Here is a 17,122-nt window from a genome sequence, read left to right as displayed (position 1 = left end):
GTCGACGAGAAAATGCGCTCGCTGTCACTCACTGCAGTGAGTACTGAGTTATATTTTCTTTTCATTGGGGAATGAATCCACATCGATGATTGCATCTTATCGAAATTTTGAAGAATTAAAGTTCAATCAACACATCCACACTCAAAGGAACTGCTGAATAATGTTATAAATATCAAGTTTGGTTCGCCACTATCATAAGCAAGTTACGCTCAAAGCGAGAAAACTCACGATAATTTTGTTGAAAATTATGACAATGAATTTCAGTATGGCGATTTGATGTTAGTTTCTAAATTCATTCGTTGCGATGATTATTATTTAACTTTTTCCACTATCGCACATTTCATTTATCTTTTATAATATTAATTTTGATTTTGTAAAGCTAAGATTCACATAATCCTTCTTATTTATTATCCTTATTATTTATTATCCATATGTCCTCTCTAAAATTTTTTGGTCATTTTGCAATTATAGGTAAGGTAGCGACAAATTTTTTCAAAGTAAACCATTATATGTAATATAAATGGTATATTGGAATTCATTAGCATGCTACTAATATAAAAAATAATGATTAGAAATATTGCAAAAATTCCACGCTCTTGACAGCTGATAATATATTAATTCAAAATTTCGGTTTGCTTTCATAGTTTGATCTATTATATGCAAACTGCTAAAACTCCTTATACCATCCGCGCATACAAGAATTCATTATTAACCCTCTACCGCCTGACATTAGTAACCAGGGCAATATTGTCACGCGCCTACTTCCCAAAAAGGATACGTTCTAGTGAGCGCAAAATGACTTGCACTGATGGTTGCCGCCACGTACGACAACTTTTAAATGTTTCTGTTGCGTACAAACGTCCACAGGTTGCTACACTCAATAGTTTACGTATAATTTAAGTTGAAAGTTATGTTCCCGGAGAGTGACACACGGTGGTAGAGGGTTAACTACAGGCAGGGTGGCCCAGTGGTTACAGTTCAGAGTACTATGATTGGATCAGGAAAGTGCAGGTTCAATCTCAGCTACCTGCGATAGTTCTAGCCAGTATCGGCGAGGTGTCCGGGCGGTTTAAAGCAAAGCAGAATTGCGGCAGTGAGTTGTGTGTTCGAGACCCGAGATAAGCTGTGAATATTTTGTGATGTTAATAATGGGCGACAGGCCTACGGCCTAATCAACGCTGGAATCGCTGTTATAACGTGATAGAGTAATCCATTACATTTTCTAAACGACAGAAATATGTTATAACAGAAATTTTCCAAGTTTTTTTTTCATATCGTCATTACTCGAAACCAGTTTGTTTATTTTGTTTTAGATGTGCTTTATTGGTTTCTTTTTATGAGTCATTCTCCAGAAAATTCTTTGAGATCTTTTTGCTTTACTTCCAAGTTTTCCAAGTTTAGTTTCTACAAACAATTTTCATCAATCATCAGTAAATCCAGAAAAAAATGTTCCCTGTTGCTCAATTAACTGCCCAAGTCACTAAGACAGCAAACCGAGAGAAGTCAGGACTATTTTGTTAGGCATCTGCTGGTGATTCTTTCAGTCAAAAAGCCAAATCAGTTCGTTAATTTAAGCCTTACTTTTAAAGGGTTTTAAGGCGCTAAAATTACACAAGGATCATTAAGTCCTCCCAGGTATGAAAAGTTGAACGTATCATTTAAATTCCGCGAGCCAAAGTATCTTACTTTCCTATTTGATTTCAAGCTTGATTTTGCAACTTTGTCAATAATTTAAAATTATATAATTCCATTATCTCGAATCTAACGCCTATGGAAATGTCGGAAAAGTGTAATTTGGTGGTTAAAGAGCAGATAATTTCGAGTCTTGAGGTCCTCGTCATAAGAATATTAAAAAAAGAACCTATTGAAAAATAAGCGCCGAGAATCAGCTATCACCTGAAACATATTCAAAAACCTCTAATAATTAGTACCAGAACCGCGCATTAATTAGATTTCATTTCAATGATATAAACGAAAATGTCGTAGTATGCCTTGGTGAAACTAGCGTCATGTTCATGTCGTGCAGCCACTTGCCAGTGATATGATATATTATATATGTGTGATATATGTGATATATTATATATGTAGTACTATATTATCCCAAGTGATAACCCCATTCAGTAGAGTAATTGATGTAGGCCCTACTCACTGCACTTAGTTAAGTTTAGAAGTTAAATTTAGACAGTTTGTTAAATTTCCTGGAATGACATCAAAATTGCACAATAATTTCAAATGATTGAGTTTTGAATAATGGTTAAGGGTTGAGTCTAATTCTGTTTTGACATATAAGAACAATCTATTTTTGAGAATAAAAATTTTATTTTTCTTCAGTGAGTAAATGAGTGAATAGTTTTTAATAGAAATATGATTCAAACTTTCCCTAGAAACTGAACTGAAGAGGCTTGAAACTCCCACATAATGTCACGAAATCTCTGTTCTTTTTTCTACGATTTCTTAAAGATCAATGGCCTCGGTGAAGGCAAGACGAAGCTTAGATCATTTTATTATATTTTTATGGCCACTATTTTTTAGGTTATTTTTTTATTCTGGCAAACAGCACGAGCTTTGCCATCGCCGGCCACGAAATTGTCACGTGATCTGTGGAAAATTCCAGAACTTGTCTTTCGAAATAGACATGGATGTGGCGTGCGATGCTCGTGGAGACATGCAGGCGTCTTACACATTCCACACACACAAAAACCCACACACAAGCACACACACACATTCACAAAAAATACGAGTGTCTTCCAAAAAATTTTTGATCGATTTTTGATATCTATTAAATAAACGGTATGACAGCAGTTGGATTTCACGAAAAATGGAATTTACGAAAAATTTGCCCTCAATTTTCTCAATTTTTGAATTCATGAGTTATTATTGTGTAGCCAGAATAGCTGAATTTCATGAGGCCTATACACATTAATGGTCACACAAGCTGAAGAACAAATCTAAAAATGTAATATTTCTATAATTGTTATTCCGGATTGTTTTTTGCCTTCGAACAGTTACTTTTATTCATAGAATTAAACACCGCAAATGTTTAATTGAAAACACAATTTTCTATGTTAGAGGGTCATAAATTTTTTTCAAAAACATTCAACATTAACCAAATATGTGAAGATAAAAAATTCCATTCGTGCAAATTTTGTCAGGAAAAAAGCAATTCATAACCTGCTTACAAATAATCATGTATATTATTGATAGCTCATGGGCCTTTGGAGGTGTAGCCATCCTCTTTTGACTAAGCAAACTTGAATACCACGAAAAGTTTAATTTTTTTCACTTTCCAATGGAGGGAAATAATCTACCATTCTTTCTTTTTAATCTCCCCGGCAACAAGCCCCGGAAAATATCCTAGTATTTCGCTCCCAAGATGAACCTGCAGGAGTGGAATCTTCCTATTGGAGCTCCAGAACGAAAAATATACGAGATTTGTTCTACATCTTCAGTTACTGAGGGAGAAATTTTATCTGCTTTGGTAGGAGGCAAATAGACGGTCTTCCTTTCGCGACATGCCCACGTCGTCGAGTCCTACAAGTTTTCAAAAATTTTCGAAGTCTTTATGGAAATTTCGTTCAAATTCTCAGGCTGTAAATTTTTAGAGAGGTTAGCTTTCTATATCACTGACTGCAATAGTTTTAATGATACGTAAATTCATTTGTATTATTATGAGCCAATTTTTTCATTAGAATCAAAAAATTCTTACTTAAAAACATAGACTTTCTAGTTTTAAATTCACATATTTAAAGATTGAAATTAAATATTTTAATTAGACTACTCGTATTAGGGTGGAAAACCTTTCTAATTGCCGGATGAACGATACAGTAAAGTAACATTCTCCTTGAAGAATATTTCTAATATTATATTAAATCATATTATATGTAATTATTGTTTTTGTCAATGTAATTATTATTACTATTGTTACTATTATCATTATCATTATCATTTTTATTGTTATTATTATCAGTATCATCATTATTATTAGTAACATTACTATTATCACTATTATCACTATTATTATTGCTCGATTCTACTACATAAATCCCATACGAAATAACGACCGCAATTGCGAACGACCTGTTTGGCTGAGAAATCACAGAAATCTGCTCATACGACACCCAATCCTCTTTTGAAGTCTTTCATCAAACGACATTTTGCGCGCGCATTACAACTGCTTTGTATGTTCTAAATCATAAACTTCCCATTGGGGTCATTGGAATTAGGCTATTGATATGCATCTTATTCATATTTTGCCCCGGCAACAGTGAGCTCTACTCAGATTACGTAAGTGCGATGTTAGAGGCTATCGAGGAGTCATTTCCGAGTTTCCAAGGTAAATCGGCCGTGAAATATGGCTCTACTATTTTAGAATGTATAGAATTTTATGCCAAAAATGATAGTTGGAGTTTTCATTGGCAAAAAATATGTGCTTAGGAAAAAATGATTCCTTCGTGTCCCATCCAGGTTGATGTTCTTTAAAGTGAACATTTCAGGGTTTTCTTTCTAACGATAAATTTCAATTACAATTTCACGCGATTTTTCGCAGCGGTCATTTTATTATGAGTTGTGCATTAAGGACAATGGTTAATGATCGTTGGAGAATATTGAAACAGCATCTCAATAAAATTCATGTCGCAATTATTACTTGCAATTAATTGGAAAGAAATTGCTCCAGCATTTGATTTTCATACAATCGTGTTAAATAATTTGAATATCTTCCACAATGACCACAGTTCTTGGTATTTAGAATGAAATGAAACACTAGAAATGACAATTTTGATAACGAAATCTGAATGCGTTCTGAACTGATGGGCACAAAGCTTCTGAGCAACTTTATATAAATTATAATTAAGATCATTCTTGGAAACGGAGGCATTTTCATCGCACGATACGTGAAGTTTTCGAATCATAAATTTGAGAAATAGGCCAGCGCAGGCAATTGTTCCGCAACAAATTGATCTATTTTCTCTTGTGCTTATGCACGGATTTTATCTGAGTTTTCCGCACAAATCCGATAGCGAATACTGACAAATGATTTACTGTCCGTACAACAATCAGTTTGTCCGTATTGCAATCAGTTGGTCCGTATTGCAATCAGTTGGTCCGTATTACGATCAGCTTGTCCATATTACGATCAGTTTGTCCGTACTACGATCAGTTTGTCCGTATTACGATCAGTTTGTCCGAATTACGATCACTTTGTCTGTATAACATCAGTTTGACATTATTCGCTTGTCCTGACACTGCTTCATTACAATTTTTCCCACCGCCTTATATGCCAACTGATACTTACATAAAGACTCGCACTATTTGGTTATAGAATTTCAGAATTCATCACGAAAATCGAACAAGAGTTTCAAGTAAGGTATTAACTATACATGTATTTCAGGTTTTAAATTGAACGAATAGGATTTAGCTTCTACGCAAATAAATAAGGACAATGAATTGACAACAACTTTAAGTAACTTTCTCACTGAAACTTTCATGAATGTTTTATTTTTTAAATCGCACATTTTTCCTTTAAAAATGTGATTTTTTTTTCATACATGAATGGGTTAAATGTGTTTCATTGGTTTTATCTTATTTTTCATTTATGTATTTAACAGAAATATTTTGAGTCCACAATATACCAAATTCTAGTGCTAGGTTTGCATAAAATATTAATTTTTAAAAATAGGCCGACCTGATGGTAAAATGTTTGTGCGTGGGAACAGCGAATGCCTACAACGCAGATTACTTCTATTGCATGCAGCAACTTCTTTCTATCAAACTAAATGATCAATAAAAAAGATATTTTGATTTCAAACAATTTTTTTGCATTATTTGTTACTGGAAACATTTTTATAATAACCGAACTCATCGCTTATTTTATAACATCTGTACGATTTATCATTGTGAATTTTCGTACATATTGCGTCTTTTCATCATCAGTATTCAAAATCAAATTTCCACTGGTGACCGTAGTTTTAATGTTTCATCAAAACAACTGGCACTGTAAATAAGTACCTATTACAGGCTCATTCAAACACCTTCTTCGATTAATAATTTGTTATACTTATTGCTGACTTCTTAAAGGAGAAATCTGTCCAAAATGTATTTCACCTGATAGCATCAAAATTCTCAAGAATTTCACTCGAAAAAGCTTCGCTGTCCTAGAGATTGCAAACGAATTACTTGCATTTTAATTTTCTTTGATAGAGATTTAATTTAAAAATAACAATAAGAAGGATTTATTCAGGTTTAGAAGCATCCATTGCTTCTGCAGGCTCTGAGGAATCAGGCTTCGGCGCCGGCGTAGCTTCCTGCAAAATTTACGCACACATCATTCACATCATTTTTAAGAATAAAATTAATAAATAAATAGTCGCAGTATCAGTAACACATTTCACATTTTTATGAAGGACATTATTTATACATTTTTAAATAGGCTATAATAGGCGATACAGCAAATAAAGTCATGAGATGGCCAGAACCATTACAATAATATTGTTTATTCGCTGGACCAATAATGAGAAAAAAAAACATGAAGCAGAACGTCCGAATTGTGTGTTGCTGAAGTTATGAGTTCAGAAATTAAAATTTTATCCGTGCAAAATACCGTTGTCCATACTTATAGGTTAAATATAGTAGATTGAATGACTAATTAGTGTTCGTAGTTTAATTAAAAACACAAACTAAAATACCATACAAACTGCACGAACGAAAGTATCCCAGAAACAAAAAAAAAAATTAGCTCATTTCCGACGAGTACACGTCGTTGTCATATTTCTATTGCCGTTTATTTTACGAGTGAGAGGGTAGTTTTTTTAAATATTGAATTATTGTTATGATTGTAATAATTTAAATTAACCAGCAATGCTACTAGGGTAACCTGCACGTCGTTTTCTTCGTCGTGCTGAGACGTGTGTTCAGCGCCATCTCCTCCTTGTCGCTTCGAGTCATCGTCGTTCGCAGGCGATGACGTCTTTGTGGTCTTGGGTGACACGTCCGCTGGCTTACCGTCATCCTCGTCATCTTTACCATCAGAATGTTTGCCTTTAGAGTCCTTTTCGTCGTCCCGTGCGACAGCAGGCAAATCTGTTGCATCGTCGTTGCCACCGAGCGCGAGAATGCCGACGATGGACGAATGGCCGCCCTTGGTCGCCCACGTCAATAAATCTACGGACTCGCCACTTGGAAGTTTCACTTTCACTCCATTTGGGTTGGCATGTTTCTGCAGGGAAATATGCTCAGTTAATTATATTGATAACGTATGGAAACTATAAAATTCGTATTCTTCAAATGTGTCATAACTGATGTTTCCCTTCTTCATGTGCAAGATTATGATATTTGAAATCAAATAGATATCAAAACCAGAATTTTAAAATGTTCCAATTCTTCATTAAAAATACGACGAATTTTAAATATCTAACAGCAATTTAGTGATTATCAAGCCTGTGTTGTAAAATAAGAACTGTAGCTAACAGAAAAATTTGAAGATGCCAAAGCCATTTACTTTTCGATGATATTTTCATACAAATATTTTCTCTACATTCCTTTGGAGTGCTTGCTCATTATTTTGTATTTTGCCACCAACCAATATATTTCTTTCAAGCCTGCACCAGCTTTTGTAAGTGTACAGGTTATAAAAATTTATCAAAATTTATAATACTTCAGCTTATATTTATATACTTATAATGCTTTAGGTTTTAAAATTTTATCAAAATTTTATAATTTTATCCTTATACTTATAATACTTTAGACGAAATGTTATACTTATAATACCTCTACAAGTTATACTTATAATCTTTCAGGTTATAAAATTTTGTCAAAATTTTATACTTATATACTTATATTTATAATACTTCAGACGAAATGTTATGCCTATAATACTTCTATAAGTTATTCTCATAATATTTCAGGTTATAAGATTTTATCAAAAAACACTTGACTGCTGTAGTTACAACCCAACAGATGCACATCTCTCCCACCTGTAGGAGTAGCTGTAGGTGAGCTATTTTCCCTTTCTCGGCCGCCGTCTGCAGTGGCGGCTCTGGTTCCGTATAGTCAGTCTTTGCGCCTGCCTGAACCAATGAAAAATTCGTTAAAACAAGTAGTAACGTAAAGCGATAAGATACTTACACCTTCTCTGTTAGATTTCAAGTGACAAATGAAGTGAACTAATTTAACCTTGCATTGTATATGTCATTGTCCGTGATCCCACCAATGAGGTATGATGATCCTCACTCAGAGAAATAAATGGGTCATGCGGTTTAAATATTGACACACTTTTCGCCCCTTTGCACTGTCAAAGTGGATCACGATGACCCACTGAGGTGCAAGAAGTGCATCATCATTTGGATAAGTTTCATTAATGTCTTTAAATGCTGCTAATTTCGTGTTCATCTATCCGTGTTGAATCAGTGGATACTGCTGATGATGGTGGAAAATGTTATATATTTTTAAAGTTTTTTATTCATTTATATTATATTTCCGCCATACGTCCCGATATATTAATTTCTTGATTATCACAGTCCTGAATTTGTGTTGTGTTATTTCAGAAATTCTCTTAAGAAAAAATTCCCAGAGTAAAAAGAGGAATGAAAGAAGTGTGACACCCGGGTTTTTATAGGAGGAGTTTTACGTGAGAAAAAAGTTTTACATGCAGATAAATGAATTTTTATTTACTTATATATTATTTTCCTTCCGTTAATCCTTGTATTTAATGTTAAATAGTTGGCCTACGATCATGGCTTTTAGGTGATTTTTTTGTAGCTACTTAAAAAAAATTATTCTAAAAGTATTTTTTCAGTTAATTATTTATTGAATTCGTTCCAAAAAAGAACATATAAAATTAAGTCGATTTTTACGTAACTGCTCATACACTTCGTTATGTGAACAACATTAGTTTAAAAATACACTATAATTTTCAAATCTTACTCATATTAATAAAAAATTTCGAAAAAAATATTTCTCTAGAATATTAAGCATCACTTACCTGCTGTTACTTCTCTAGAATATTAATCATCACTTACCTGCAGTAACTTCTCTAGAATATTGGGCATCACTTACCTGCAGTAACTTCTATAGCATATTAAGCATCACTTACCTGCAGTTACTTCTCTAGAATATTAAGCATCACTTACCTGCAGTAACTTCTCTAGAATATTTGGGTCTTCGTTCTCTATAATGGCCGTTCTTAAGATCGGACAGCCGTCCTCGTTCTTAGAGTTAACGTTACTCCCGGCCTGCAAAAAAAATATTTGAATCTTAAATTTTCAAGAATAAATGAAATTCAGTATCAATTTACATACCTTCATCTCATACATTAACTTGATTAATTTGTTCAAAGCCTAGTTTATGATGTAATAAAATTTTGCTCGTTGTACATCGTCGCTTAACTGCAGTTTCAGTATAGCTGCGTTGACTGTTTACTATGATGACCTTGAGATTAGGTTCACGATGCAAGCTTTAGTATCACGAATGAGGATCAGCATTGTTCTGACGTCACAACTGTAGGCCATTAAACCCAACTTAATCGTTATCCAAAATTCTTGAGGTCATAGTCACGATATGCTTCGAAGCCTATCGATTATTTACATTATATTTAAGCTTCTAATTTTTTTGCGATGTCTCAAGCATATGATGCCCGTAAATGCGGATTGCAAGTTTGGTGGAAAAAATTCGGTCTCTTGCATTGCCATCAGTCCTTTTCAGGAAACGCTGGTTTAGCTGTTGTGTAAGTACACTGGAGTGTATTATGCAAATAATAATTTATTGTCCACACAGAAAATGGAATGTGTTGACCAAATAATGACACACTTTCTTATCCGCAGCGCGAGCAGAGAGTGGACGTATCACTGATATACTTAACCGGTCCAAACTAGGTTAGCATGACCCACATGGAGGCAAAGAGTGCGTCGCAACTTGCACGAAGTCTCAATAATTTCTCTGATAGTACCTGCACATGTACATATGCAAGCTTCGAATGTGGTATTAACGGCAGATGGTACATGCGGCAGCTTCCGCATGTACCTCATGTGGACGCCGTTGCGTTTCCACTTGTTCTTGTTATGGGCGTCGTTGTTTTTCCCTTGTTTTCTCTTGTGCACGTCACGCAATTCATGCATGTCATGTATTTAGCAACAGTGAATCGTTCGCATTTCAACCCTGGCTGTTGTTGGGCATATTGCTCGGTGGCCATCGGAAAGCAAAGCAACAATTCGCTAAAGACTGGAAATATCCAAAACGCCTTTCGACACAACATGAACTCCTTCGGTCTTCGTGAACTGCGTGATCTCGTCCTGCCGTGCTATCAGCGAGGTCTGGAGACGGTCTGAATGATAAACTAACTTATTCAAGGCAGCTTATTGACGTTGGCAGGCAAAACAAACTCAACAAGTTTGCAAGACAAACTCGAGAGCCATGTTGCACACTTCGAGTTCGTGCATGAACCGGCAAGTGTTTGTCTGCGTTTGGCCAACACTTAGAAACGATGCAGAATTTGTATGTATATTTAAGTTATGTTCAACCACGTGAAGAAAACCTATGATTATCTGAGGCTTCGTTGCTTGCCAATCGCTTCACCAAGCAAAGAGAGTTCGAATTTTTCAATTAATACAAAACAAATAAATTATTTAAATGAATTAAAATGTCTAAAATTACCAATTACGTGCGAATTTAAATAATGCAATTACTTAAGAAAATTAAATTATTTATTAAACTTACCTCTAACTCAAATATTATTGTTTGATAATTACATCACTTGGGTAATGTAATTATATTATTTAGCATTGGCAATATTTCTATCAAATAATTGCTTTTATTATAAGAATAATCAACGCGTATAAAACTTGCACAACCTTGCCACGTGAATATAACCTTGTGCACTGCCACGCATTTGTGGGATCGAGCATAAATCTCATGCGTAGTTCTGAACAAAAATGTTCATCTGTCTTGTCCAAAGAAGTAAAAGATGAGATGAAACATCTGGTGCGCAAAGACTGCTGATCCCCGACAAGGTCAGCTATACAGTTTATATTTCCTTATTGTTGAAGGCTAACACAGAACCAACTAATGGATTACATATGATAGATAATGTGTCTTTCCATGTCGTCATGTTGGAAACAAATGAGAATAGGGGCTCGTATTGATATTCTATAGAGTGCTGGTCATTTATTAATCTGACGGAGAAGAAAGGCATTCTATTGAAAGACAGAACAATATGATCGAGAGGAACACTCATTTTATATTAATTTCTGTTTAATATTATGTTTTATGAAGGTCATCTAGCAAAAAAAAATATTTTTTTTTCTGCTTCCCCTTGTATTTACCATTCATTGTGTCATCTAGCAAACAAAAATTTTTTTGTTGCTTTCCCCTGTATTTATTATTATTTAAATTATTAAATTGAATTATCAAATACTGATCATTTTGAACGTGCTTTTTGAATAAGTCATCTATTTATGTCATACACAAGTGAATATTTCCTAAGGTTATATTCGATATGAGTAATTCATACTTGGTCAGGATATAATACGAACTTTGGCAGTAGTTCTCTTCTGCTGCCGAAAACAAATTAACGGCGCACATTCATTTTAACTGCAAAATTTATTGAGAAAAATTCGAGTACGATATACATGCGAGTTTATTAGGAATAAAAATATAACTCAGTACTCACTGCAGTGAGTGACAGAGAGCGCATTTTCTCGTCGACAAAAACTTGAGGTCACGGACAGACGGACGGACAGATGGACAGACGGACGAACGGACGGACATGGCGAGCACAATAGTGCATTTTTCCATAAATGAGAAAATGCGCTAAAAAGGAAGCTAGGCCTAATTATTCAGTGGATTAAAAAGATGATTTGCTAAAATTATTTCAAGATTATTTTCTCTCGTATCCTTTACTCTCCGTTCAGCGGCCAGCTTTGTTCAAATATTCGCGAAAGCAATCGATGGGCACAGCACAGCGTCTCGGCGTGTCCGTTGCCATGTTCGATAGTCACGGTCACGTCTACGTGCCTAACACAGCACGGTGTCGTGCTCAAAAATCACGGACACGTATAAGTGCCTAGCACAGCACGGTGTCGTGCTCGACAGTCACGGACACGTCTAAGTGCCTAACACAGCATGCACGATGTCATGCTCGACAGTCGCGGTCACGTTTACGTGACTAACACAGCATGATGTCGTGCTCGACAGTCACGGTCACGTCTACGTGCCTGACACAGCACGGTCCACTTTACGTGCCTGGCACGTATAGTCACGGCCACTTGTAAACGTGCCTAAAGCAGCTCGGTGTCGTGCTAGACAGTCACGGTCACGTCTACGTGCCTAAAGCAGCACGGTGTCTCGACAGTCACGGTCACGTGCTGCACGCATGACGTGCTGCTGGCAACGTTTTCGCATCAATTCCTCTAAGACTAATTTGAACTTTTTTTCTCGTGTCGCTCCCAGCATATAGGTTCCAAATTCATATATCAGGATTCAAAATTTTAAGTGAAAAGCATTTGTTTACGAGTTAGTTATTAGTGTGGTTAATAAATTTTCGTTAACGTTGATTATATGGGTCATATTTTTCACCTTTTTTCACAAAATATATATATCAGTTAAAATTACCTCTAATATCATCCCAGCAAGGTGAAAAATACTGATCGAAAAAATCGCAGATAAAATTAAAAAAAACTTGCTGAACTCAACTTCTCCTATCTAACGATTTAGTTTTGATGTAAGTTTTTTCACTGCTGATGCTATTCTCCCTTCGCTGAATTTAATTAAAGAACATTAAAGGCTTCTGAGAAAGTGACAACAAGGCACGCAGGCACACGGCAATCGATGCAGCGGCTGCCGTGTCTGAGCTTTTAATGCATGCCGCCCCAGTCAATCGTTGATACCCTAATAAACTGAACTATAACATGACTTAGGGTAAAAAATAGGATCTCAGGAATAAAATGAACTGTAATATGTAATGACTTCGGGTAAAAAATATTATCTTAGGAATAAACTTAACTATAACATGACTTAGGGTAAAAAATATGATCTCAGGAATAAACTGAACTATAAAATGACTTACGGTAAAAAAATATGATCTCAGGAATAAAATGAACTGTAATATGTAATGACTTCGGGTAAAAAATATTATCTTAGGAAGTTTCATGCTCTCGCGAAAGAGCTACATTTGGACATGTAAAAAATTTTCGCTAGTGATCTATAAAATTTGAGTTATCCTATCCAGCGGATTGTGGAATTTTTGACGCGACAATATATAACTTTCAAATATCAAGATATCATACTATATTATCAAATATCCTAAAAACACTGAATTTAGGAAAGTTTTTTGCTCAAAAATGATAGAATAATTTAAGAAAACTATGATCTAATATTTTAGTTTAATGCACAAAAGCAACCGAGAGCATTTCCGAGTACCGAGAGAGTATCTTTTTATATGAAAATATCAAGCTGAAAAAAACGAACATCATTGATAAACTGAGTGACCATTCTACATAAATTAGCCTTTTAATTACGCTATGAGATATCAGCTTCAACGCTCGAAAATATTGGCTGCAGTACATTATTATATGTTTATATTAATTATATTATAATTATGATTAATTAATTATTATATATTATTATTAGGCTCGAAAATTATAGGCTGCAGCACGCTACTCTCAGATACTAGTATAGTTTGGTTAAGTGTCCTATAATTAGTGTTTAAATGGATTATTGTTATACTACTGTCTTCCCGCTCCTCTCCTGTTCCTCTAGTTACGTTTAGGATAACTAGCCGCTGGATTAACTAGGCTTATTCTGCCTAAAGTTAAGATTTGTTGAATTACCACTTAGCCCAACATCATTCACGGAAAATTTATTTAAGTCGGATATCGCATAAAGTAAATATTAACGTCTCGTTAATTATGAGAATATAGAGAGTTGTTGACAATAGATCAGTTTGTTAACTAAAGAAACCAGAAGTCAAATTTTAGAACTTGAAAGAAATATGAAGGTGAAGGACATTTTCATAAGCTCTCAGGTAACGCTGAACGCTTCTACATCCGAAATACTAGTCTGATCCAGACCTCAAGATATAACGAATCCGGTAGCCTCTCGTTAACTTGTTTGGCTGGTGAAGCTCGCTTCTTGACCTGGCTTGACTTCCTAAGCCATTAGCAAAAGCACAACCACCCTGTAAGCTGCATATTCATGTTGAATAACTTATTAATTGATTTGGCTTGGCTGAGCCGAGCTATGAGCTGCAAGCGTTAGACAAATATCCCAAATACGTCGTCATTGGTAAGTGCTTTCTACTCGACTTATTTTGACGGTGCAAGCAGTTTTTTGGGTTCCGGATCACTTGGCATCTGAAAAGCTGCGTCCTGTCAACTCATCGAGCTTTAAAATACGACGAAAAAGTAATTTTTGCACATGTACTGAGCTGCAAACTCCATAATATAGAAATAGTGATACTAATAGTGATTTTAGTTATAGTAGATATTTTAATGCTGCAGCTGCTAGCGTCCGGAAAACAAATAAACGTTCAAAAATAGAGTAAGCCACTGAGCAGCTTAGCCGCTCATTTGTTAGTTTGTTAGTCGTCATGTTTACTCTGAAAATAGAGACTTTGATGATTATGAAAAATGAAGTAATGATATGTATGAATTATAATTTTATACGAAATATAAATTCATGAATTATTTTATTCAGTGCACGTTTACAGATATGTATTCAAGGTACATGCTAAAAAATAATATTGGAAATTAACAATGACTATCATGGCCCGTATAATGGTTTTAATACACGAGCCGTAATTTCCTCACCGTAATAAGTTCAGATACAGTGTAAGTTTATAGATATTAATTGAAGATATATAATATAAATAGTTTTCGGAAATCAACAATGACAATCATGGCTTCTCACCGTAATAAGTTCCGTAACAAGGTCCGGTCTGTCCGCCTTAACAGCGATGTGCAGTGCCGTGTTGCCTTCACCATCCGTCACTGACAGGTCGGGGCCGAGCTGACAGAACACGCTCATTGTTAGCCACATACGTGCAATGTTGTGTTATCAACACGTAAATTATTCACGTTACTCTAGTATTTAATGCAGGTTTCATTGAAGACCAGAGAGTATTTCTTATTTAAGAAAATTGTCAATAAGAAATACTCTCTGGTCTTCAATGAAACCTGCATAAAAGAGAAAATTGTCAATAAGAAATACTCTCTGGTCTTCAATGAAACCTGCATTAAAGAACAGCTTCTGCCAAACTACACAAATGTTACTCAAGTATCTATACGACATAACAGACCACGCACATTGTTAGCCACATACGTGCAATGTTGTGTTATCAACACATAAATTATTCACGTTACTCAAGTATCTTTACGAAATTGTTACTCAATCAATAACAAAATCAATATTGCAATTTTCATCTTACGTATAAGGCGGTATCAAGATATCTCATTTTCCAGATAGTATTCTGATGAATGAGTTTTTCCAGGTTAAAACTATCTTAACGAGCAACGATTTGGCTTTATCGAGCTCAAATATTAGCCAAAAATATTCTTTATTATCGATAATCAATCTAAATTAGTAGATACTTCTCTCAACATTTTACTTACTACAAGCATTTATGACTTACGATGACTTCATCACATTTCGGTAGCTTGGCTTAAGCATCCCACTTAATTCTAAGCATTAATGATCATATGCCCGTAACTTGCGACAACATTACTTACCGCGAGCACAGCTTTAGTAGCAGGCAGGTTGCCCGCACTGGTAGCCATGATGAGTGGTGTCAAGTCCTTCACGTCGTCGATGTCGAATTTCGTGTTGACGTTGGAGCGGTTGAGAACGCTGTCCAGCGCCTCGGGGGGCAGCGAGCCGTTCATTATGGCCTTCAGCGTCTCCTCTACGCTGTCCAGCGGATTCTTTTCCGACAAATCACATGGGAATAAATATTACAAATTACATATAAAATTTTATTAATTGCATATAAATGTCAAGGATTTACGCTCGGTGTGGTTCTACCATGAAGGCCGAACTAATTAAAAGTATTTTGTTTGACAATGAATAAAGCAAATGAATAATTACTTCTACAGAATTAGTCAGCAATTCGGAATTGTATTCCCTAGCTTTTTCTATAAAAAATATCATTTTCCATTAATGGCTGCAACAGAATCATGAAAACATCCCTGTTATTAGAGTCACAGAGTTTATTGATTACGTAAGGCCCAATATTGATGAGACACGAAGCTACACTAAACTACGGAGAAAGCCCAAAACTGTACATTACTCTGTTTGAGATTTAAATCTATGTTTATTTGAATAAAATGTACGCAAAAAAAATTTCCGCAACTTCGTCGCTCGTTCCCTGCAATGGCCATGAAACCTTACAGTTCATTCAGTATATCGAGCGTCTGTCTGGCGAAGCCACTATAATTTACGCGTCATTATAAATTGAGATCGCATTGATAACAAAATGCGCAGTAAAGAAATCTGCGTTTCACATTAGTTCCTTTTGAAAGTGCAACTGCGACGGAGTTTTCAGGACAATGATCTCTGTGCTACTAGTAAATCTCATCCTCTTCAACTATTTTCAATTATTTACGAAGACCTCGCTTGTTATACGTAGTACCCTAACAAAATTTAGAGTCGCCCCAGCTTCTGGTACCCCAAATCAGAAGCTGGGGCGACTCGAAATTTTGTTAGGGTAATGGTTACAACTATGTGTTATAATCATTGTTCTAGTATGGTATAATGATTAGATTTCAATTATTATAAAATGATTACTTACCACTGGCAGAGCACTAGAGCCACAACCCATATTCGAGTGTGTTTTGGGCTCCTTGAATTAATAAAAAGACAAATATTGCTTTGGGATAAAACCTATTATATATCTGAAGGTCATCAACATAGATGCCTGTTAGTCGAAAGCTCAGTCCTGAGAAAAAGTGTTAAAATTTACCATGATATGAAAATTTTAAAACTATAAAAATATATAGACTAATTTATAAATAGACGCCATTCATGCAATCATTTAATTTATTTTATATTATGACGGGATAAAATGTTAGCTGCATGTGCAAATTTACAGCACATTCGTTGGTTAAGCGTTAAACAACAATACAAATGACTCCAAACAGTA

The 17,122-nt window shown here is 35.1% G+C and overlaps 1 protein-coding gene across 1 annotated transcript; it reads right to left on the bottom strand.

Moving 5' to 3' along the window:
- Window positions 1–5,456: 5,456 nt before the first annotated feature.
- On the bottom strand, window positions 5,457–16,922 carry LOC108671306 (serine/threonine-protein phosphatase 6 regulatory ankyrin repeat subunit C). The gene is made up of 7 exons (XM_018158822.2): window positions 16,772–16,922; window positions 15,714–15,905; window positions 14,896–14,994; window positions 9,126–9,227; window positions 7,971–8,063; window positions 6,872–7,213; window positions 5,457–6,302 (listed from the first exon to the last, which is right to left on the bottom strand). Exons 1-7 carry the CDS (start codon window positions 16,799–16,801, stop codon window positions 6,231–6,233), a joined length of 930 nt encoding a protein of 309 aa, XP_018014311.1. The 5' UTR covers window positions 16,802–16,922; the 3' UTR covers window positions 5,457–6,230.
- Window positions 16,923–17,122: the final 200 nt, after the last annotated feature.

The sequence above is a fragment of the Hyalella azteca genome, unplaced genomic scaffold (assembly GCF_000764305.2).
Source record: "Hyalella azteca isolate HAZT.00-mixed unplaced genomic scaffold, Hazt_2.0.2 contig10672, whole genome shotgun sequence".
Lineage (NCBI taxonomy): Eukaryota > Metazoa > Arthropoda > Malacostraca > Amphipoda > Hyalellidae > Hyalella > Hyalella azteca.
The sequence above is the reverse complement of the archived record's forward strand: the minus strand, read 5'-3'. Positions and strand labels throughout refer to the sequence as shown.